General features: G+C 38.0%; 1 protein-coding gene across 2 annotated transcripts in view; it reads left to right on the top strand.

Moving 5' to 3' along the window:
* The window catches only part of CFH (complement factor H), an 83,664-nt gene extending 62,976 nt beyond the window's left edge, over nt 1–20,688 (top strand). For both annotated transcript variants that reach the window (XM_060232363.1, XM_060232362.1), the window contains 5 exons: nt 426–602; nt 4,442–4,618; nt 5,778–5,960; nt 18,717–18,913; nt 20,203–20,688. In XM_060232363.1, the coding sequence (XP_060088346.1) occupies nt 426–602; nt 4,442–4,618; nt 5,778–5,960; nt 18,717–18,913; nt 20,203–20,220 (752 nt within the window). In that variant the 3' untranslated portion in view covers nt 20,221–20,688. The remainder of the gene's footprint in view (nt 1–425; nt 603–4,441; nt 4,619–5,777; nt 5,961–18,716; nt 18,914–20,202) is intronic.
* Nucleotides 20,689–23,348: the final 2,660 nt, after the last annotated feature.

The following is a 23,348-nucleotide window of genomic DNA, read 5'->3' as shown; positions in this document are numbered from 1 at the left end:
TAATACTAAAGTGGGGTAGAGAATTTTATGTTTCCAGTGACAAAGTATAGTATGCTGAGTAATGGGAAGTATCTTTACAACAGAAATATTTCGATTTTCCCTTCTTTTGGTTGAGGACAGTGATGGTTCCATCATAGCTGGCACCCTCCTCCTTTCTTCTTTTCCCCTCCATCTTTGCTTCAGCCCATTTCTCACCTGCCTGCAAGCTTACGGTTCAGTCCAGAGTGGGTGGAGTAGCAAATAAGTATTTGATGTCATTTGAAATTATATAGCTGTCCTTTTGGTTTCTATTTTTAATTTGTTTTATTGGTTGTAAATTACCTAGAGCCTTAAGTTGTAGAGAATAGGTGATTCATAAATTGAATATAAAAATATAAAGAAATAAATAACACAAGTAACGTCAGAATATCATTTCCTTATTAAAGAAATAGTCTGCGGAGAACCACCTACAGTTGCCCATGCTGGTATTGTAAGCGGCAGAAGAGAAGTTTACAAGTATGACCACCAAGTGCAGTATCAATGCCATAGAGGGTTTAAAATGTCTGGATTAAACACTGTGAAATGTGGAATGAAGGTGTGGTCAGAACCACCCACTTGTGAAGGTAAGTGCTAAATGTGATCCTGAAGAAGCAGTAGTGGGATGAAATTGAAGCTAATATGCCAATGCTTCCTGAACTGTGGATATTGGAGGACTTTTCTTGAGCTAAAAGTGGAAACACATTTTACTTACAAGTCAAAAGGCTGACTTTTCATGTTTTTAATAGTAGCTACTATCCACCTTCCAGATTCAATGAATAGGAATAAAAGCAAATAGCTGTTAAAATGTGAAAGAGAAATAGTAGTTAAAACAACTTCTAAATAACTAATACTGAAATTACATCTCTAAAATCTCAGAAATGGCAATACCCAGATTCAGAGTTTATTCTAAACTTCCTTCCTGCCCCCAAATCGTACAAGAAACCAGTGCTGGCACAAACTCTGCAATCCTGCAAGCCCTTCCTAAATTTGTTCTAACTGAAAATAGAATAATGTGAAAGAGGGAAGGGCAAATGAGAATAATTAAAGAAATTAAGAGAAAGAGACTGACAGAAAGGAGGAGAGAAGAGGAAAAACATGAAAAAATATCCTCGTTGCATAAATGATTGTTGAGGACGGAGACTCCCAGTAAAACTGAGAATGCACTCCACTGATTATTATTGTGAGTTCTATATGGTCTACTAAGGATAGAAAATTCTAAAACTGTCACAAAATATTTAAAGCTCCTCACAAAATGGCTGCTTAGTGTCATCCTTATTTACTTTATCTACATATCTGCTGTAAGAGTGTGGGAGGCTGTAAGCAGTTGGGAGGAATATCAATACTTTAAACAGATGCTGGAAAATCATCTATTAGTGATACTGTTGTTTTGGACTGCCTGCATTCACTGTGAGCAACCACAAGACCAGAACTGCCCTTAAAACAAGAATATCTGACTTTTTTGCTTATATGATAAAACATTTGGGAATTAATCTACCAGTACTGGTGAAGAGCCTTTTAGAAATCAAGTATTTTACAGAACAGGCTGAGTTAGTAGGCTGGGAATTCAGACAATTAAACATGTGTCTTATTGACAATGCTCAAAATGCAGTTTTGCATCTCTACAGCACACTGGCCATCGTATCTCCACAGTTTGGCCACAGTTTGTGAGGCCTGGCAGTTTGCTGAGCCTGACTAGACTGAGGCCTAATTGCAGTCCCTCTGAGAGATGTTGAACCCCAGGGTATGGTATGAGAGCTGTGAAGAAGGTTCAACAAAATGGATACTGACAAACAGGAACAACAAAGGAGTTTGGGAACTGTAGCATGACACAGTAGAGACCTGCAGGCTATACTGTTGTCCCTGCTGTTTTACTTGAGAGAAGATAGTAGAGTAAGAGTTGGGGGGAGAGTACAAGGAGCCTACACAAACAGCTGGACATAGTCATAGCTCTGTTCTTCATTGAGGTATTTGCTGAGAGAAACTTGAATATACTGGGCCACCCTGACAGCAGTCTGCTAAAGGGCTGAGAAAGAAAAAATCCACTGAATGGCTGCTAAGGAGAACTGTAGGTGCTGGAGACAGTAGTTGAATACAGGTTGCTAGAATGAAGCCTGAAGCCCAGTCTTCACTGAACAACTTTGCCTTTGGAAAGAGTCTCCCATTGGCTAGGTCACATAAAATGTTTGAGTGTGTCCATAAAGATACAAGTAGACAGAAGGGAAGGAAAACATTGTTGTTCCGCTTCTTTTAACCCATTTGGTTTTATAAATCCTTGTATATCCTTCCTGCCTAAAATTTTATTTTAGTGCAAGTTATAGTAATTTGCACCAGAATGAAAAAAAAATTGACCGTTTTTGAACACAGCTTACCTCGCAGTCACAATCCTGTTCCCTCCGCGGCGTCTGGTCAGATTTCCCACCATCAGCTCCGAAGTTACAGGAAGTGCCGCAGCTTTTGCATAGCAAACGTAAACTGCTAAAACCCAGTTTACGTTTGCTACGCAAAAGCTGCAGCACTTCCTGTAACTCCGGCGCAGATGGTGGGAAATCCGACAGACGCTGCGGAGGGAACAGGATCGTGACTGCGAGGTAAGCTGTGTGCGAAAATGGTAATTGATCCAAAACATGGGTGTAATACCAAGCTCTGAAGTTCTGGCTTGTACCATCCAAGAATGCATGACCACCCACACCACCTTTACCAGCTCATGCACCATGTGCTGGCACTTCATTCACAACTACGTTGCATCTTCACCTACTGATGACCCTCTATTGTTTGCTGATGCAAATACACTTACTGCTGCACAAGGAATGGACCCATATGTCCCTTCATCTGCCAATAATCAGGAAGAAATTGGGGACACTGACACTGTTGCTGAAGATGCTGGAAGCAATACATCCAAGCCAACTTGGATGTCCGGTGGTGGAGTGTCAGATCAGAAGGGTATTATGAAACCGGGTTTCAGATTAGGCAACACCTTTGAACATTTTCATCAAAATGACATAAACTATATTCGATGTAGAATATGTTTCAGGTTTCTTGACACGGTAAAATTATTTTCAAAGATTATTCAGGTCCCCCTCCCCATTGTAAAAGAATGTGGAAACAGTGATGTAACTCCTTGGTAATTTATTTTGCCTGTTCTTTTCTCTGCCTTTGCCAAGTATCTGATAACCTTTGAGATGAAACAATCAGAACTGTACGCAGGGTTCTAAAGGGCTCCATGCCATAGATCCAGGGGTCGTTTTGTAGAAAAATAGGTGGTGGAGCTCATCCAGGGGTTGTTATGCAGCTGCGCCTACTATTCAATGGACAAGATAAGGAGGAGGAGGGGGAACCCTCAGAAAGATGCAGGAACTGCATTCCTGTGAGCTCCTGCTGAATCTGAGGCCTGTATAGATCTAAACTAGGAGTGTGTTTAGGATTGCCAGCTCCAGGTTGCAAAATACCAGATTTTGGGGGCGGGGCCTGGAGAAAGTGAGGTTTGGAGGGGGGGGGGTGGACCTCAGCAGTGTAGAGCATACTTTACACAAGTTAGATGTAAAGAGACTTCTATAATTTAATCTCCAAAGAAGAAATTTGCTTTGAAAAGGTCTTCATCTGTTCATAAATAATGGGTCAAAACAAGGGTTATATGTCATCCTTTCGGACTCTGTCTAGAGGGATTGCTTCAGTCTTTAAAATTTGAGATCATCTCACTGGAGTATTGTGTCCTTTCTGGTTAAGGCCCATTCCACTAGGACACAACCATCACAGGCAGCTTTGCTTAAGGGAGTTCCTCTCACTGACATCTATAGAGCTGTGATGTGATCTTCTTTGGATGCATTTGTCAAGCACTACTCTGTTGATGTGAATGCCAGAAAGGCATCAGCAGTGGGCAAGGAAGTCCTTCACAGATCATTTGATTGACAGCTCACACCTGCCTCCAAGGTAAATAGCTTGGTAGTCTCTGAATGTGGGGCAGCACAGAAAACTGAAAGTTAATTGCAACAAATTCCTCTGAAGGTTCTCTGCAACAAACACATACCCAGAACTTCTGGCCTGAGAGAGATAATCCGACACAAAACAATCATTGCCATATACAATGAATACCACCCCAGCACACTATTTTTCTACCTACATAGCCAATTCGATTCTTAAGGTTCTTTTTCATAAGTCAAAGGCTTTCTAAAACTGTAGCTCTTCTATGTCTACTCATAATGAGAAAATTAATTCTAGTGCCCTAACCCCTTTGACTTTGCTGAAATCCCACAGGTATGCAGTTCACCTCTCTCTTTTTCTTACCTTTTCCGAATACGTTATCATTGGGCTTCTCTCACATGGGAGGGCAACATTCACATTGTTTTCAGGCACTGGAAATGATTCTACATTTTTAAAACCCACCCAGCTTGCGTGTATGTGTAATTATTTATACCTATCCTTATAGATGTCAGATGTCCACCCCCAGATGAAATTGACCATGGTGATATTTCTGGTCAACGAAAGGAAAGGTATTTGCCCTCTGACACAGTGCGTTATCAATGTGAACCAGGCTGGATTCTTTCTGGTTCAGCGGAAGTAACATGTTCGAAGAAGCAATGGACAAAGCTACCAACGTGCATAGGTAATTTGATGTTCATATTTTATAATCTTCTAAAAGTAAGGATGTGCTTAGAACTGTTATGACACTCTTGCATGTGGCCAGGACACACCTGCTGAATTTACAGTCCACCAAGTTAAACACAGCAGGCCCTTTACTTCTGCCTTCCACAGGTTTGCTCCCTCCGCCCCAGTCTTATAAAAATAGCTATTGTATTTATAGAATACTGAAATTCAATAAAATACATGTGTAAATCCATATATGCTGTTCTCTTTCATATAAAATTTAGTAAAAAAAATGTTTTTAAAAAATAAGTAAGTGTATGTTGGCAAGCACCTTCCAGGCCATAAAACATGTGCCGGCTGCTCTCTGACCTGGTTGCTCATCAGTTATACAGGCCAGGTCTAATGTAGGAGTGATTTACTTCAGTCCTGCATGGTCTGCTCACTCTCAATCTGGTTCACCAGGCTTTGTTTCAATGCATAGAGCAAGAATTCATACATGGAATCTGGTTGTTTTCAGTGATCTCGGGAGTCTAATCCTATGAATCCAAGCAATGCTTTGCTGGATGAAACCAGGTTCCTCTAGTTCAGAATGCTTTCCAAGGACCCCAGCTGATAGGCACTGGAAACACAGCAATGTTTAACTGGACCATGCTTCTAACTATGCCTTGCAACTGAAACTTGGAAAACTGACAAGCGTTAGGAAAATGTTGATAAATGTGCCAAATTTGGAGACTCAATCAGTGCAATCCAGTCTATGCTGAGTCAGATGCTATCCATATTTTGTCATGCCTAAAGATTTTGAGATACCTTCACGCTCATGGGTGCAGTAAAAATGGGAAGTTAATGGTTATTCTTTTTCTTGTTACACAAAACTGATTAAACTTATAATGATGCACGTCTTCATCACAACAATTGCAGTTTTCGTATCATCTTATACATTTGGCATAGCCACAATAATGTTTAGCATACCCCCAATAACAGTTACTGGCTCCCCTTCCTGGTTTAGCTATTTTATGTGCTTTACTTAAATTAATTTAATTAATATTATTTTAATGTTTTTAATTGTTCTAATGTTTTATGTGCATAGCCTTGCAGATCCTGATTTGACGGGAGGGGAAAGGAACCATAAAAATGTTTTAAATTATATATTTATTCTCTGACGTAATGTATCATTACAGATCCTGAAGGAAACTGCGGTCGTCCTCCTATTATTCAGAATGGTGATGTCCTTGACACTGTTCAGGCACAGTATCCCCCAGGCACAACATTGCGTTATAAATGTCAAAACTTGTATTTAATGAATGGAACTTCTACAGTACATTGTGAAAATGGTCTCTGGACAGAACCTCCAATATGCACAGGTACTGGAAAAGTTTGTAATTGTATACTTGATACTTTGATGTTGATGCTTTAACTTATGAGAACCTGGACTCAAATCCTGGACAAGCCCACACAGCCAGGGAAATTATAGCTATAACTTTAGGAACAGAATCATGTACTAGGAATGGAAAAGGCCTGGTGTGTAGCTGGTAGTTGGAGTAAAGATATAATACATATATTTGTGTGGTTTTCTGAATCACAAATTAATGAGATAATTACTTTGGTGTAAGCATCAAAATTCAACAAAAGTTAATACAAATACAACAGTATAAAAATTATGAAGAGACACTCCTCATAAAATATAACTCGCAACACCTCCAAAACAATCAAGGGGCTCTATAGGGTCTCTGATATGTTCATCAATAGGAGACTCCTCACAGTCCAAATGAGCCTTCCATGAATAAACAGGGAAAAGAGGTGAAGATAAATCACTTGTGAAGGTCTCTTCCTTCAGACAGGGACAGATCTAGGGGGGGGCAGAGGGGGGTGCTTGCCTCGGGTGCCACCGGAGGGGGGGAAACCATATTGGGTATGGAGTCCATTCTATTCTATGGACCCATAAGGTAGAATGGGTCCATAAGAAGGTACCATTTTTTAATTTTGTCCCCCCTCAAAAAACATGTAGATCTGGTCCTGCCTTCAAAAGACAAAACAATGGGAAGAAGCATCCAGATATTAAACTGTCTGCATTTTAGATTCTTCTCCTAATGCCATGTAGGTCAATTACACAATTCTCATGTCTGACTCTCCGAGGAGTTCTAGTTCAGTTCAACTAAGGCACCAATCACTACTAGTACATCGACAAAAGTCCCATAAATGGTTGGTAAAGTCATAAACAATATATCATTTAAAAATATAGCATTTTAGTGTTAAGGCTGCAGTACTGCATCCTAAGCTTTGCTCACGACCTGAGTTCGATCCCTGGCGGTAGCTGGGTTTTCAGGTAGTCGGCTCAAGGTTGACACAGCCTTCCATCCTTCTGAGGTCGGTAAAATGAATACTCAGCTTGCTGGAGGGAAAGTGTAGATGACTGGGGAAGGAAATGGCAAACCACCCGTAAAAAGTCTGCCGTGAAAAACATTGTGAAAGCAACGTCACCCCAGAGTCGGAAACGACTGGTGCTTGCACAAGGGACCCTTCCTTTTCCATTATATAATGAAACATAAAAGTCCCTACTTAAACTATTAAATATGCACTGTTATTATAAGGCACAGACCAATTTAGGTTTCTTTAAATGGAGTGTACTTAGGTACATAGATCACATTATAGGTCAGAGTTCCGTAGAATGTCTGTACAGCCTTCAGCCTATGAATCCTTCAGCTCCATGTTTTAACCTTCAGTCTGCAGCTTTAAACTTAAACCTACTTTCAGCTTAGCCTTACAAACTTGCACGCTTCCATTTTCATTTCACATTTGCTTCCTCAGAAGTAGAAAGCATTCCAACAGAAAGAACAGTACACGGATCAGAGAATTCAGCATTCAGCATATCTCCAGGACCCATCTCAAATGTTCAGCAGCAGACTGAAGGCTAAAGCTGTAAAATCTAGGCTGAAATTCATAGCAAACTGCAGACTGAAGGCTAAAATATTGAGCTGAAGACTACATGTACTGTATGATGTACAGTTTATGATTCAATGAGAGTTCTGAAATATGAATTATAGATATAGTTCTTTAATACGCACTTAGGTATTTTTGTTATAACAGAGTTTTTCATAAGATGTTGGGTTTAATAATATAATAAATTTATATTAATTTTATTTGTTCATAGTTTAGATCAGGTGTCTCAATGCATGGATGAGAAAGTGGTGCCTGGAGGCAGAGTTTAAATTTGCCAGGCATTTTCTGGGACAATCCAAATACGGGACAATCCAAATATGGGACAAGCCAAACAAAAGAGATGGGCTTCACATGAGCCAATAGGGCAGTAAAAATCAAAAGAGTTTCATAGCAGCTTGTAAACTAATCTCAGGGGAATGGTGGATGGTTAAAAACACTCTGGGTAATATCAAGAAGAGCATAACAGAACTTGGGAGTGAGGATGAGATGGCAAATGAAAGCATGTGCAGTGACTAAGAGGCCAAGGGATTCAAGGTTTACTGGAGAGGGAAACTTAGGTGTCCATATTCTAGTGCTAGAAGTCTGTGAACCAAGATGGCAGTGCTGGAGTGCTTGGCACTCAATAACAAGTTAGATATAGTAGGTATCTCAAAAACTCCAGGTGTAGAAATGAGATTCCTAGACATCATTGTGTATACACAATTTTATTAATTTGCAATATATTGTTATAATATTCTTAACGAAAATTTAAAAAATCAATACAAATTAATAACAATACATCACACTTTTCCCCCCCTCCTCCTCTCCCCCTTTTCATGACCCCCACCGGTGTTTGCTTAAAACAGTGGAAAATACAAGGTAATTTTATCAAACCAAGAATCTCCATTTTAAAACCTTATAACAGTGAAAAAGGAAAAAAAGAAAAGAAATGAGTATAAGAAAAGTTAAACCCTATAAGTCCTTCTTCATTCTTCTCCTTTTACCTTAAACAAACAAAAACAATCCTTTATAAATTTTAGTCCATTATTCCGCCACACTTCAGCTATTATCAAAAATCACTAAATGTCCCTTTACCTTCCATTGTTTTTCAACATATTTTTGAAATTTCTCTCATTCCTTTCTAAACTTCTCCAAATCATAGTCTTTTAAGATTCTTGTAAGTTTGTCCATTTCACTCCAAGACATAATTTTTAAAATCCAATCCCATTTTTCTGGTATTTTATCTTGCTTCCATAGCTGCGCATATAATGTCCTTGCAGCTGAAAGCAGATACTACACCATCATTGTATCTTGTTTCGGAAAACTTTCCATTTGTAATTCCAACAAAAAAAATTCTGGAGACCTCTTAATGTAATAACCTAAAATTCTTGACATTTCTTTCTGAATCATTTGCCAAAATTGTCTTGCCTTTTCACAAGTCCACCACATATGATACAAAGATCCTTCATGTTTTTTACATTTCCAACATCTGACACCTGATTGTTCATTTTTGCCAATTTCTTAGGTGTCATGTATCATCTATATAGCATTTTAAAGCAATTTTCTTTAGTGTTGTAACATGTCAATATCTTCATAGAGTTCTTCCATAAATACTCCCATGATTACATTTGTATTTCTTTGTTAAAATTAATTGCTTATTTTATCATTTGAAATTTGACTACTTCATCTTCCGTAGATCACTTCAATAGTAATTTATAAATTCTTGAAATCAACTTTTCATTATCGCCCAACAGCATTCTTTCCAATTCTGTTTGCTCCTGTCTTATACCTTCATTTTTAATGTCCTGTTCCACCAAACTCTTAATTTGTTGCAGTTGAAACCAATTATATTTGTACTGTAATTCTTCAGCCAATTTTAGTTCCACCTTTCCTCCCTGTATCTTTAATAGTTGATTAAACGTTAACCACATCCCTTCATCCATTTCTGAGGATAATTTTATTACTTCCGTTGGCACAATCCATAGCAGCATTCTCTCATCACCATATTTTTTATATTTTAACCAGGTACTTAGCAGATTCCTTCTTATGTAATGATGTGAGAAAAAACCATCAATCTTATTTTTCCCATAGTACATATATGCATGCCAACCAAAAATATTTCCATGGCCTTCTAAAACCAACAGTTTCTTATTTAATAATGTCATCCATTCTTTAATCCACACCAAACACACTGCATCATGGTACAATTTTAGATCCGGCAACTGGAAACCTCCGCTTTCTTTTGCATCAGTTAAAATTTTAATTTTGATTCTTGGTTTTCTCCCAGTCTATACAAATTCTAAAAGTTTTCTTTGCCATTTGCTGAATTGTTTATTATCCTTCACAATTGGAATTGTTTGAAATAGGAACATAATTTTTGGTAGAATATTCATTTTAATTGCAGCAATTCTGCCCAGCATAGACAAGTTCAATTTGTTCCATTTTATCAGATCTCCATCAATTTTCCGCCAGAGCTTCTCATAATTATTTTTATACAAATCTATATTTTTCATAGTAATTTCCACACCTAAATATTTTACTTTTGAAGTAACCACACACTCTGTTGCACTTTGCAGTTCTTTCTGTTGATTCTTTGTCATATTTTTGCACAGTTCTTTCTGTTGACTCTTTGTCATATTTTTGCACAAAATTTTCGATTTTTCTTTATTTATATAGAAGCCTGCCAGTTCTCCATACTCTTGTATCTTACGAAGCAGCAATGGTGTTACACATAAGGGATTTTCATTGATAAACATTACATCATCAGCAAATGCTCTGTATTTATAAGAAAAACCTTTCAATTTCAGCCCCTCTATTTCTTTAGCTTCTTGTATTTGCATAAGCAAAATCTCTAGTGTCATTATAAATATCAATGGAGATAGAGGGCAGCCTTGCCTTGTTGCTTTACTAATTATCATTTTCTCCGTCAAATCTGCATTTATACAAAGTCTTGCTTGTTACTCAGTATATATCGCCTTAACCATTCTTATAAAATCCTCTCCTAGTCCCAATTTCTCCATCACTGCAACCATAAAATCTCAATTCACATTGTCAAAGACCTTCTCTGCATCTGCAAAGAATAATGCCACTTCTTTTTCAGGATGCTTCTCATAGTATTCAACAATGTCTATAACAGTTCTGATATTATCTCTAATTTGTCTCCTGGGAAGAAATCCTGCTTGCTCCTCTTTAATGAAATTATTCAAATGCTGTTTGAGTCGTTCTACTAGTATCCTAGCATATATTTTATAGTCATTGTTAAGTAATGAAATTGGTCTATAGTTTTTTAACATTTGTAGTATCTCTGTCTTCTTTCGGTATCAATGAAATTATTGCTTCCTTCCATGTATTTGGTATTTTCCCATCCATTCTTATAATATTCATCAACTTCTGGAGTTTTGGTACTAACGTCTCCATGAGGACTTTGTAGAATTTTGCTGTAAAACCGTCTGGACCCAGTGCCTTCCCCATTTTCATTGAATTTATTGCTGCTTCAACTTCAGTTTTTTCAATTAGTTCATTTAAGACCTTTTCCATATTTTCTGTTAAGGGATTTACTTGAATTTCCTGTAAATATACATCTATTTTTCTTATCTCCACCTTTTGACCTTGAAATAACTTAGCATAGTATTTATAAAATTCCCTTTTTATTCCTGCTTGGTCAACAATTTCTTTGCCTCCCAATACAATTTTATTAATAAATTTATTTTCCCTTTTTTTTTCATTTTCCAGGCTTATTTGCTCCTTCAAAGGATTTCTGTTGCAGTCTCTTAAGATTCCATTCCACCTCTTTATTTAACAAGTATCTCAGTTGGTTCTGCAATATTGTAATCTCCCTTATTATTTTCTTTTCTGTAAATATGCATCTATTTTTCTTATCTCCACCTTTTGACCTTGAAATAACTTAGCATAGCATTTATAAAATTCCCTTTTTATTCCTGCTTGGTCAACAATTTCTTTGCCTCCCAATACAATTTTATTAATAAATTTATTTTCCCTTTTTTTTTTCATTTGCCATTCCAGGTATTTTCCAGGCTTATTTGCTCCTTCAAAGGATTTCTGTTGTAGTCTCTTAAGATTCCATTCCACCTCTTTATTTAACAAGTGTCTCAGTTGGTTCTGCAATATTGTAATCTCCCTTATTATTTTCTTTTTACCCGGTCTTTTTTTAAGTTCCTTTTCTTTTTTTCCAATCTCCTTTTGAATGTCCAGCATTTGTTTCTCTTTGACTCTCTTATCTTTGTAATTCATTGTAATTAAAATACCTCTCATTACTGCTTTATACGCCTCCCACACAGTTTGGAATTGAATGTCCTCCTTTTCATTTATTTGAAAGAAAGCTTTAGTTTCTTTTTCTAGAGATGCCACTATTTTCTATAGCAAATCTTCATTTATTTTCCATCTCCTAGTCTTTTTCACATTTTTTGCCGACCACATCAATGGATTGTGGTCAGCCCCAACTTTAGGAAGAATCTCTATTTTTTTCATCATAAGTCCAAGATCTTTTGCAGTCCATAGCATATCAATTCTTGAGAAAGAGTTATGCCTAGCTGAAAAAAATGTATAATCACGCACTATAGGATTAAATTTCCTCCATATGTCTTCCAAGCTTTCTTGTTTCACTAAATCAAAAAATGACTTTTGTAATTTCCCCTCATTATTTCTTTTTCCTGATCTGTCCAAAGCATTTATATTTGTTCCATTAAAGTCTCCCATTACCATTATTTGTTCATAAGTCACTTGTTCTAATTGTTGCACAATATCTTTAAAGAAGGAGTCTTTTGTCCCATTTGGGGCATACAATCCCAACAACAACGTCTTTTTGTCATTCACCATCAATTCCACAGCTAAATATCTTCCATCATTGTCCTTAAAAATCAATTTTGGATCTAGTTCTTGTTTAATATAAAAAATCACTCCCCTTTTTTTCTCCTTAGCCAATGAAAAAATTCCTTACCCAATTGTTTATTCCATAAAAAATTATAATCCAATTGTTTAATATGTACTTCTTGTAGACAAATTATACTACATTTTTGTTTCTTGATCCAATGAAATGTAGCCTTTCTTTTTTGCGGTAAATTTAGTCCATTTACATTCCAAGATATTAATTTGTAATCCATAGCAGTTCTTCTTTTATTCTGTATCCCCAAATCCCATTTTCTTTAAAGAACCTCTTCAGTTCCTGTACATTTGTAATTGTAATCCTCTTTCTTCCATGTTCAAAACTTAGACCTTCTGGCAGTATCCATCTGTATCTCACTTCAATCTCCCGCAGCTTGTCAATTAGTTTTTTATACAATCTTCTGTCATTTATAACCTTTCTTGGCAACTCTACTTCCATCAATTTCCAGTGTTTTTTCAAATTGTTTACTTAAGATCTTTCCCACCATGTCTCTTAAAATGAATCTTATTACCACATCTCTTAGTAATTTATTTTTCTTGGCATACATTGAATTGACCCTATATATGTATAGTCATAAAAATAGTTAGATTCATCAGGGTCCACCTCCAAAAACTCAGCAATGATTCTTATTATATATGTCCTTAAATCAGATCCTTCGTTTTCAGGTACTCCGCTCAGACGTATCTGGTTTTCCATTAACTTACAGTCTTGTAGAACTGCTTTCTCCTGCAATTTATTAATAATGGGATCTAGATCTTTCACCTTAATTTCAGCCACGTGTACTTTATTTAACGTTACTTGTGAGTCCTTTCTGAGATCTTCAATTTCTTTTTTAATTTCTGTCTTCACCACTTCTGCACTTGATTCAGTATCGTTTTTTAAATTCTTTAATTAATTGCTTCTTATTATCAGTTATTAGGTCTTTCATCACTTTGACCAATCTTGCCTCCATAGCATCCAGTTGGTCTTGTATTTTAGACATTTTCCATTCCTCAAGTGAGCTGGTCCTTGCACGTGTCAATTTTGGTACCGGCTTATGTTCAGACATTACTGTCTTCCCATTACAAAAATAGGCTCACAAGTTGGTATCTCCAAAGTAAAATTGAACCACGGGGTCTTGTAGATTAGGAGATGCACTTTTCAATAAGCCCAAAATCGCCGTTCTCAGGGTTTTCTAACTCAAGATATTAATCTTTAAAGTTTTTAAATTGCACAAAATGGCATCCGTGATTTTTCTAACCCTTTTGAAAGATTTTCCCTTTTTCTCCAAAAGACCACCAAAATTAGTTCCAGTTATATAATCCAGTATGTTTCACTCTGTAATCATAATATCTGCCGGCTCCACTAATTTTTAAAGTGCCGTTCTTTTTTCTTAAATTTTTGAGTTTTTTGACCTTCCTTTAATGGCCGCCGCAATTTTTCTATGGTTTTCAAATCCTAGAGAAGGCCAGGAGGTTTAAAAATTCCCTTCTTCCAATGGCTCCTTCCTTCTTTTCTTGCCACAAAGTCACGTTCTCGATGGTTGAGAGATCTCGCAATACTTTTATGATGCCATTTCCTGTGACGTCTTCCAGTTCAGCAACTCAGTGACAATGGGGTTTTTTTTGCAGAAGCCGCAAGTATTCCAAACAGTAGTTGTTTTTCGTCTTTTAACTTTGCTTCTTAAATTCCAAGTCCCGAAATTACCCCCTTCTCTTCTTTACAACATTAGAATATTGTAGTTAAGTCCAAATTTTAATCCTTATCTCATGTAGAATTGATTTTAGTCTCGGAATGATAAAGATCTTCTTACCTTGCAGCCAAATATATCCTTAACACCATTCTTTCCAGAGATAAATATTTAGATATTAGAATAGTCCAAAGAAAGCTTGAATCTTGATGAATTTAAGTCAATTTAATGACCACTGAGACCCTCTGTAGACGCTGGAATGCAATTCTTCTCCGGGGACTCTTCAAAGCCTAAAAGGAACCCCACTGGGACTCCTTGTCAGCCAAAGTAAATCCCCTCAGAATTCTCCTAAGCATGTCTTGGCCTTTTCCCTCACTGAGAAAAGTAGGCAGCAGGCGGTGGGATCGCCTTCTCTGCCCAGAACAGAGGCTCCGGTCCGCTCCTCTTTTGAGAAGCAGCTCAATTCTCCATGATCCAACCCCGGAAGTCGAGATTCCTAGACATCATAAATGACTGTGCACTGGAACAGTTGGTCAGAGACCCAACCAGGAGGGTAACGATCTTGGATATGATTCTGACCAGGTCTCAAGACCTGGTGAGAAACCTAAAGGTCATTATACCAATTGGGAACAGTGACCCCAATGCTATCAAAGTTTAGCATTTGGGTCAATGAAAAATTACCCCTAAAGTCCAAAACTGTCACATTTGATTTTAAAAGAGGGAACTTTACAAATGTGTGGAATAGTTAAAAAAATGAGGGGAATAGTTAAAAGAAAGCAGAAACACAAGATAATCAAATCCCTAATGTTTGGAAGCTATTTAAACCACATTAAGGGTTTTTCAGACTACGTACATGTTGTGCCACTTCTGATGATCACAGCATCAGTGTGATCCTCAAGAATTTTATCTCTTCGGGGGGGGGGGGGTGTTGCAGTTTTTTGTCCACATGTGTTGAAGCATTGGAGCATTTCAAGCAGCCTCATTGTCACCTCGACTTCTTTATGTGAGAGTAGCCCCATTTAGTCTTTTGTAAAGCACAAAAGGTGAAGCACAAAAGATAATTTATTTGCACCACTGTCTTCAGTATTGAAGGGGGGACATGATCCCAGTTCAGTCTGAAGACAGAGGCAGATACCAGACCAGAGAGAGAGATGCCCACTTACAGGGCAGAGCAGAAGAAGCTGCTCCAACACAGGATCCTTCGATCCTTGAAATGTTTCACCATAGAGATGCAAATTTTAAAAATCTACCTCAGTCTGCCCTTTCTGGCCCCAATGAAGGCACATTCAATTAGTACTGAAGAAGGGGACATGATCCTGGCTCATGCTGGAGAGAGGGGACACACACAGGAGAGACCAGGCACACACACAAAGAGGGGGAGGGGTGCACATATCCAAGGCAAAACAGAGGAAGCTGCCCCAGTGTAGGCTTCTTCAGTTGCTGAATCATTTTGCCATTTAGATGCAAATTTTATTTTAAAAATCACCCTCCCCCCGCCTCTCTTTATGGGCAGCATTTTGGCAGGCTGGAAGGTTGTGTTGGTAGTCACCAGTATGAAAAGCTTAGTTCAGATTACAGAGCAGAGACTTTGTTGTAAATACGTTTTACTCTCCTCCCCCCCCCCAAAAAAAATGGGGGGCAGGAGAAACTAGTTGTATTAAGAATGGGGGGTGGACAGGGAAGATATCAGAGAATGCTGGGATATTTATGAAGTTGTGTGAACATGAGAAAAAACACATTTATATCGGTTGATGCAAGTGGATTTTTAAGGTAATGTTAAAGACCCCTACTTGAAGCCTAGATAGAATCCATTCCCCAGGTTAGGCAAGGCACTGCCAGGTCTAAAAGAAAATCTACATGGTTAACAACACAAGTCAAGGAAGCTATAAAAAGTAAAGAGGCTTTTTAGAAAAGTAGAAGATCTGCCCTGGAACAAGATGGACCACAGGCTCTAGCAAAAGAAATATAAGTCAATAATTAGTCATAAAGAGATTTTGAGGAGCAGATTGTTAATAGCATCAAGACAAACAATACACATTTCTTTAAATGTATCTGGAACAGGAAATAAGCCAGAGAAGCAGTAGGGCAGAGGAACAAAGATTGCTAAGGGGAAAATAGCTTGGTTTCTACAAAGAGAAATTCTGCCTCACCAGCATTTTGGAGTTTTGAGAAAGTGAACAAACACATAGACGGGGATGTCGAACTCATTTGTTATGTGCTAGATCTGACATAAATGAGACCTTGTCGAGCTGGAACATGTGTGTCATAAAATGTAATGCCAAGTAGCAGAGATATAAACTTTATATGGCACACAGACAAATACAATTAAAGATTTAAAAAAAAACATTTAATAAAACATGCTTAAAACATTAGCACTTGGTCTTAAAGGTGCTTTCATTGTATCTCTCCTGTGTGATCCAAGGAACTAGGCAAAGTACGCTCTGGCTCTTTCCTTTCTTCCCTAAGAGACCAGGTGGGGTTGGAGCCTCAGCCAATAGAAGGGAAAGAGGCTTGGCTCAGTAGTTTTGCTGTGTGATTGGGAGAGCCTGGCAAAGCAAGCTATCCCTTCCCCCCTTCCTGTCCAAGAGAGGAGCCTCAGCCAGTGGAGAAAATAGAGACTTTGCTTTGTAGCTCCTGTGTAATTGAGCAAGCCTGCCAAAGCAAGCTGTGATGCAGAACAGGAAGCAAGAGAGAGGGAAAAGGAAGCAGATGGCAGCCAGTTGCTCAGGGGTCTGATAGCCCTTTGGGGGCCTGATTTTGCCTCCAGGCCGCATGTTTGACACCCCTGACATAGAACTGGTATCCTAGTAGACATTATATATTTGATCTTTCAAAATGCTACTGACTAGGTACCTCAACAAAAAAGTCCTGAGTAAACTTAGAAATTCTGAGATAAGAGGACAGGTTCTCTTGTGAATTAAGAAGTTTGTTAAATGACAGGAAGCAAAGACTAGAAATAAAGGGACAATTGTCACAGTAGAGGGAAGTAAGCAGTGGATTCAAACAAGGATCAGGGTGGTACTATTAAAGTGGTTCATAAATAATCTGGAATTAGGTGTGAGGAGGTTAGCAGCCGAGTTTGCAAATGACACAAAATTATTCAGTATGGTGAAAACCAAGCCTGATGGTGAAGAACTGTGAGAGGACTTACACAAACTGGATGAGTGAGTGACAATGTGGCAAATGAAGTTCAGTGTTGTTAAGTGTAAGGTGATGCACATTAGTACGGAAATCCCCAACTTCAAGCAGAGGTTAATGAGGTCTGAACTTGCTGAGTCTGACAGTGAAAAGTTCTTGTTGCGAGTACCTCAATGAAAGTATCCATACAGTATACTGCAGCAGCAAAAAAGGCAAATTCTGTGTTAAAGAATATTAGCAAAGGGATTGAAAATAAAAGGTCAATATTATAATGCTTATGTATAGATCTACTATGGTGCGGTCTCATTTGGAATTCTGTGTACGGTTCTGGTCACCGTATCTCAAAAAGGGCATCACAGAGCTGAAAAAGTACAGAAGAGGGCAAGGAAGATTATTAGGAAGTTGGAGCACCTTCCCTATGAGGAAAGCCTAGAGAGCCAGTTTGGTGTAGTGGTTAAGTGCGCGGACTCTTATCTGGATTCTACACTCCTTCGCTTGCAGTTGCTGGAATAGCCTGGGGTCAGCCATAGCTCTTGTAGGAGTTGTCCTTGAAAGGGCAGGTGCTCTCTCAGCCCCACCTACCTCACAGGGTGTCTGTTGTGGGGGAGGGGAGGTTGAGAAGATTGTGACCACTCTGAGATTCAGAGTACAGATTCTGAGATTCAGGGATATAATTGAGATTCAGGGATTCTTTTTCTTCTTCTAAGAGTCTGGGAGTTTTCCTTTTAGAAAAGAGGCAAGGGGGACCATAATAGAGGTTTATAAAATTGTACAAGGGGTGGAGAGAATTGATAAAGAGAATTTTTTCACCCTCTCCCAAAATAATAATAATAAGATATTGGATTTATATCCTGCCCTTCACTCTGAATCTCAGAATGGCTCACAATCTCTTTTACATTCCTCCCCCACAACAGACACCCTGTGAGGTAGGTGAGCTAAGAGAGCTCTTTCAGAAGCTGCCCTTTCAAGGACAACCTCTGCGAGAGCTATGGGCTGACCCAAAACCATTCCAGCAGCCTCAAGTAAGGAGTGGGGAATCAAACCTGGTTCTCGTAGTTAAGAGTCTGTGAACTTAACAACCACACCAAATTGGCTGTCTACTAGAACTCAAGTGCATTCCCTGAAGTTAATGGGCTATAGATCCTGGATAAACAAAAGGAGATAGTTCTTTACACAGAGAGGTGATTAAAATGTGGAATTTCCTGTTGAAGGATGTAATGATGGCCATAGGAACAGACATGTTTAAAAGGGGATTAGATAGATTAATGGAGGATAGTTTAATCAGTAGCTACTGGCCATGGCACTGAAGTGAACCTAAATCTCTGAATCCCAGAGCCAAGATGCAACATTAGGGGAGGTCTTGGCACCTATGCCATGTTGTTAGCATTCCAGAGGAACTGTTTGGCCACTGGCCTGATCTCACAGGGCTCTTATGTTCTTAGGTTAATCATTTTTTAAAAATGCAATTTCTGATTCTTGTTCTTTTTGCAGAGGCTTGTACAGTAAGTGAAGAAGATATGTGGCGCAACAAGATTCAGTTGAAGTGGAAAAATGCTCCAAAAATATATTCATCATCTGGCGGTGTAGTGGAGTTTGCATGTAGATTGGGCTATGAGCCAGATCCATCATCCCCTCCCTTCAGAACACACTGTATAAATGGGAGGATGGAATATCCAAGATGTATCTGGGTATGTATGTTGCTTTTCAGTCCCAAGAGTAGAAAAATTCCTGTGTGAAAATTAATTGATTTTCAGATTGATGTCAGAGTCCTTCAAATTTTTCTGACCTACCTACCACCTAGAATACCAAACTACAACACTTTGTATTTAATTACTAACTTGCATAGCTACTCTATTTACATACTGCTTCTCTGCAAAGGCATTCAAGGCTCTTTTCAATTAAAAACATTAATTCAAAATGAGTGATTGAAAATATAAAATTAGAATTCTCAGAGGCTATTGTTTATGCTGTAGCTGATGATCTGGGCTTCTCTTCTGTTTTCCTTTTGAGGCTGTCATGGGCCAAGCCTCAATTTTGTACTGTCTATGCTTGTTTTATTCCTCATTTTGAGTTTTTCATTCTCTCCCTGCCTGTTTCCTTCTCTTCCATCTCTCTGTTTTTTCCTCTCTTCTTCTTGCTCTCACTTCCTCATCTCTGTCTTCCTGTTAAAACTCTACATGCAAAGAACAAAATAGCAGTTGTATTCGATACCTCTTGGGCATGGCATGGTTACCTGTGTGTCCTAGGCCACAAAATCAAAAATCAACCTGTCAAATAGATCTGCATAAGTTACTACTTCACAGATCATGACCCTTCTGGTCATATGTTACAATGTTTCAGTGCAATTCTCAGCAAAGATACCCCATTTTGACTCAAAGCTGCTGAGCGTACATTAAGTGTTTAGGTGAGAGAGGTGATATGTTGCCATACCATAACATAGACCTTTATTGGCATTAAAAGTGTTTAGGATTACATGTGAACTTTTATTGGGAAGATTTAAAAATAAAGACTGATTTTTTTTTTCTTTTATCAAAGGAAAGTTGTGATAGTTTGTGATTTACTGGTGCTTTCAGAATTATATCCTGAAATGTTAAGAATTTGTATATGGGAATTTCTTTATGGAATACTTCTAGAAGCCTCACCAGACCTACTCAGTGTCAATATTTACAGGGTTCCTGACTTTTGATATGCTGCCTATTTTTTTTAAAATGTGATAATTAAAACATTATCACTGAGAATGGATTACTATATGGCAGGGTGGGAGGTGTCTTTGATATATGATTGACTAAACATACCAAGATGCAAAAATCATTTTATAATAGTTGTTTACTATTTGTATATTGGCCCATTCCAGTGTCATACCTATACTTTAAAAAACTGCATTCCACAGATCAAGAGCAGGTACACATGAATAGCATTGTCACAAAATCTATGCATGCTCTTTTTTTCTTCTGAATGTTTACTTTGTATTTAACAGAGCTATCAAGATGAATGACAAAGAAGGATGCAACTGATGTTTTTAAGCAAGACTTGTTCTTCAAAAACCTTCATTCACTTATTTCAACCACTGGCATACCCAAGCTAATTTTGTAATTATATTTTTGGAGAATGATGTCTGTAATTCTTCACAATAGATCTTGAAGTCAGAATTGAAAACATACTAGAAGCTATACCTGCAACTTTTATCATGATACTAACATGGTGGTAAACCACTATATTTGGTCCAATGTTAAAGCTGCACAGTGGAAAACATTACACATATAAAGCTATTAAAGAAAGAAAATATATCAGCAGTCAACAAAGCAGTATGTTTCTGACTCTATAAAGTAAATATCAATGAGAACTAGACATCTTTTTCAGAATATGCTGGCCGTGTATAGATGAAATGGATTTTTTTATTAACCTGCAGATTCTGCCTTCTTAGATGTTTGTCTTTATTGGTAAATAAAAAGTGTATAGTTTTTGTTGTTGTTATGGTTTATAAAGTGAATGTGCTAGAAAAACTTTTCAAGTGCTCATACACATGATTTGACTCCTCTGCATATTAACCACTCATGTAATCACATCAACATGAAGCTTTCAGAAGCTATCAAAGTATGTGGACAAAGACCTACGTTTTATGATCTCAGCTGTGTATCCCCATGTTTCAGAAGAGGCTGAGGGCTGAATATTTTATAGAAATTATTACCAGGGAAGGAGAAGAATATCCTACATCTGCTGATGGATATATTCAGGATTATTCTGCAAAAGAATATTTTAAAAAGGCATCCTTCAAATATGTTGTGGTTACTTTTTTTTGCCTTAATTACGAGAAGTGAAATTTCAATGCAGGATGGACTCCCTACCACCATAAAAATGGTTCCCAAATTCTTTTCTGGAAGAAAACCTGGATGCTCTGTTTGAGTTTATTTCAGAGGTATCATTTCTGAAGGAATAAGGCTCCTGAAAAACCAAACTTACCATGTGTGCAGTACCCATTTTATCTTATCTCCTCGTACAATCACATTAAGAGCCAGTGTGGTGTAGTGGTTAAGAGTGTTGGACTGCTGTCTGGGAAACCCAGGTTCAAATATTCATGCCATGGAAGTTTGCTGGGTGAGCCAGTCACATTCTGTCACCTCACAGGATTGTTGTGAAGATAAAATGGTGGAGATGAGAATGCTGTAAACCTATTTGGAGGAAAAGTGGGGTATAAATGAAATCAATCAAATGGAAGGGTTCTCAGTTTTTTTAAAAAACTTATAATTTTAGATAGCTTTGTGCATGAACAGTGATAACATTGAACATGACAGCTGTCTTATTGGGCATCCCTATGTCCCAGAGTCAACGTAAGTAAGACATGTATCCTTGTAAAATGGCAGCATTTTGAATAGATGTAATGCTTTTGTTCCTGTGCAGTTATGACCGCCCTGCACCCTCAGAGGCGACTTATGGCAACCCCAGCCCCTATTTCAGCCTCTTTTCCTTCCTTCTGTATTTTACCTCACGACTACTGAACACCAGGGGTGGGTATAATATGGATTTCTCAATACTAGTCTCTTCAGGGTTGTTGTTTTATTTTCAGATGGATGGATAACTCAATATATAGGGGATCATGGCTGATTCGACGGTTATTCCCAATATACAGGCACCAGAGAACTTAAAGGTTAACCACAGAATTTTATTTACACACAGTCTCCAAGTGGGGGATGGGATGTATTTACATGGGCTATATTGTATCTCAGATGAATAACAGTTGCTAAATAGTTCAGGCTTTACAGTACAGATTTTACTGAGGTCTTTCAGGGTTCACAGTTCATATATTCTTTACTCTCCAACACTATTTTAGGTTGGCCTCTTGGGCTTTATGTGTCTAGTCTCTTGAGCCAACTGATGACTCTCCTCCCAGCCCTTCTGACTCCTCTAGACCCACATCTCTCCCTCAGTAACCTTGTTATTTCCTAAGAGAAGTGTATATGTTTCTGTGACCTCTCAGGTCTTTCACTGTGACTCTCCTTTTGTCACACTCAGCCCCTTGCCTGTCTCCACAGAGCTAGCAGCAAGCTTCACTTCACTGGAAGTCTCTCCTCAGCTCCTGTCTCAGCTCCTTCTCCTCAGCTCTCAGCTGATATCTCCCTGTCTCTTCAGCTCTCTGCTGAAAAACCAACTCCTCTCTTCAACTGTCTCCCTCTGGCAGTTAGTCACTGTCAGGTCACCAGTCATTATCTGTCAATCACTCCTCCTGAGAGTTCCGAGCACTCTGGCCCCCACCCTCAGATCACCTGACTCAGGCTGTATGAGTCCTTAGTTTTTCTTTTTTTTTTAACATTTTTTTATTATTATAACATTGCACAACAACAAAAAGAAGACAACAACAATAAACAACCAAAGAAATAACAACTAAACAACAATTCAGCATTTACAACAATAACAACAACAAAAAAGATGTTATTCATAATCCTATATACATTTTATCTTCTGGAGCGAATATACAAGAAACTAAATATTTGTAATATTAATATCTCTATTCAAGACCATTCAAATCCCAATTTTTTTGCCCATTCATACATTGGATACCACGTTTTCTCACACTCTTCCATGTTCCCGTCATTCAATCTACATGTTAACATATGCATTTCTGCAGCATTTAAAAGATTTAACATAAACTCTCTTTTGGATGGTATCTGAGACGTTTTCCAATATTTAGCAAATAAGGTCCTCGCTATTGTAATAATATAAAACAATAGCTTTTTCGCTGTTTTAGATATAGGGATTTTACATATGTTCAAAAGGTACAATTCTGGCACATGCGGGATATTAATCTTTAACATCTTTTTACACCAGAGCGAAACTTGCACCCAGTATTTTTTTGCAAGGTCACATTTCCACCATATATGGAACAAAGAACCTTTTACTTTACCACACTTCCAGCATTTATCCGATACATTTGGGAAGGCTTTGGAAAGCCTTTCTGGGGTAAAATACCATCGATGAGCCATCTTATATAGATTTTCTTTTAGCTGGGCAGATTTTGTCAATCTTAAATTCTCTTTCCATATTTTCTCCCATTCGCTTAATTCGATGGTATAACCAAAATCCTGTAACCATTTAATCCAATTTTCCTTCACATTTTCGTCTTGCATT

Source organism: Heteronotia binoei, chromosome 2 (assembly GCF_032191835.1).
Source record: "Heteronotia binoei isolate CCM8104 ecotype False Entrance Well chromosome 2, APGP_CSIRO_Hbin_v1, whole genome shotgun sequence".
In the NCBI taxonomy this organism is placed as follows: domain Eukaryota; kingdom Metazoa; phylum Chordata; class Lepidosauria; order Squamata; family Gekkonidae; genus Heteronotia; species Heteronotia binoei.
This window is presented reverse-complemented; position numbering and strand designations above follow the sequence as displayed.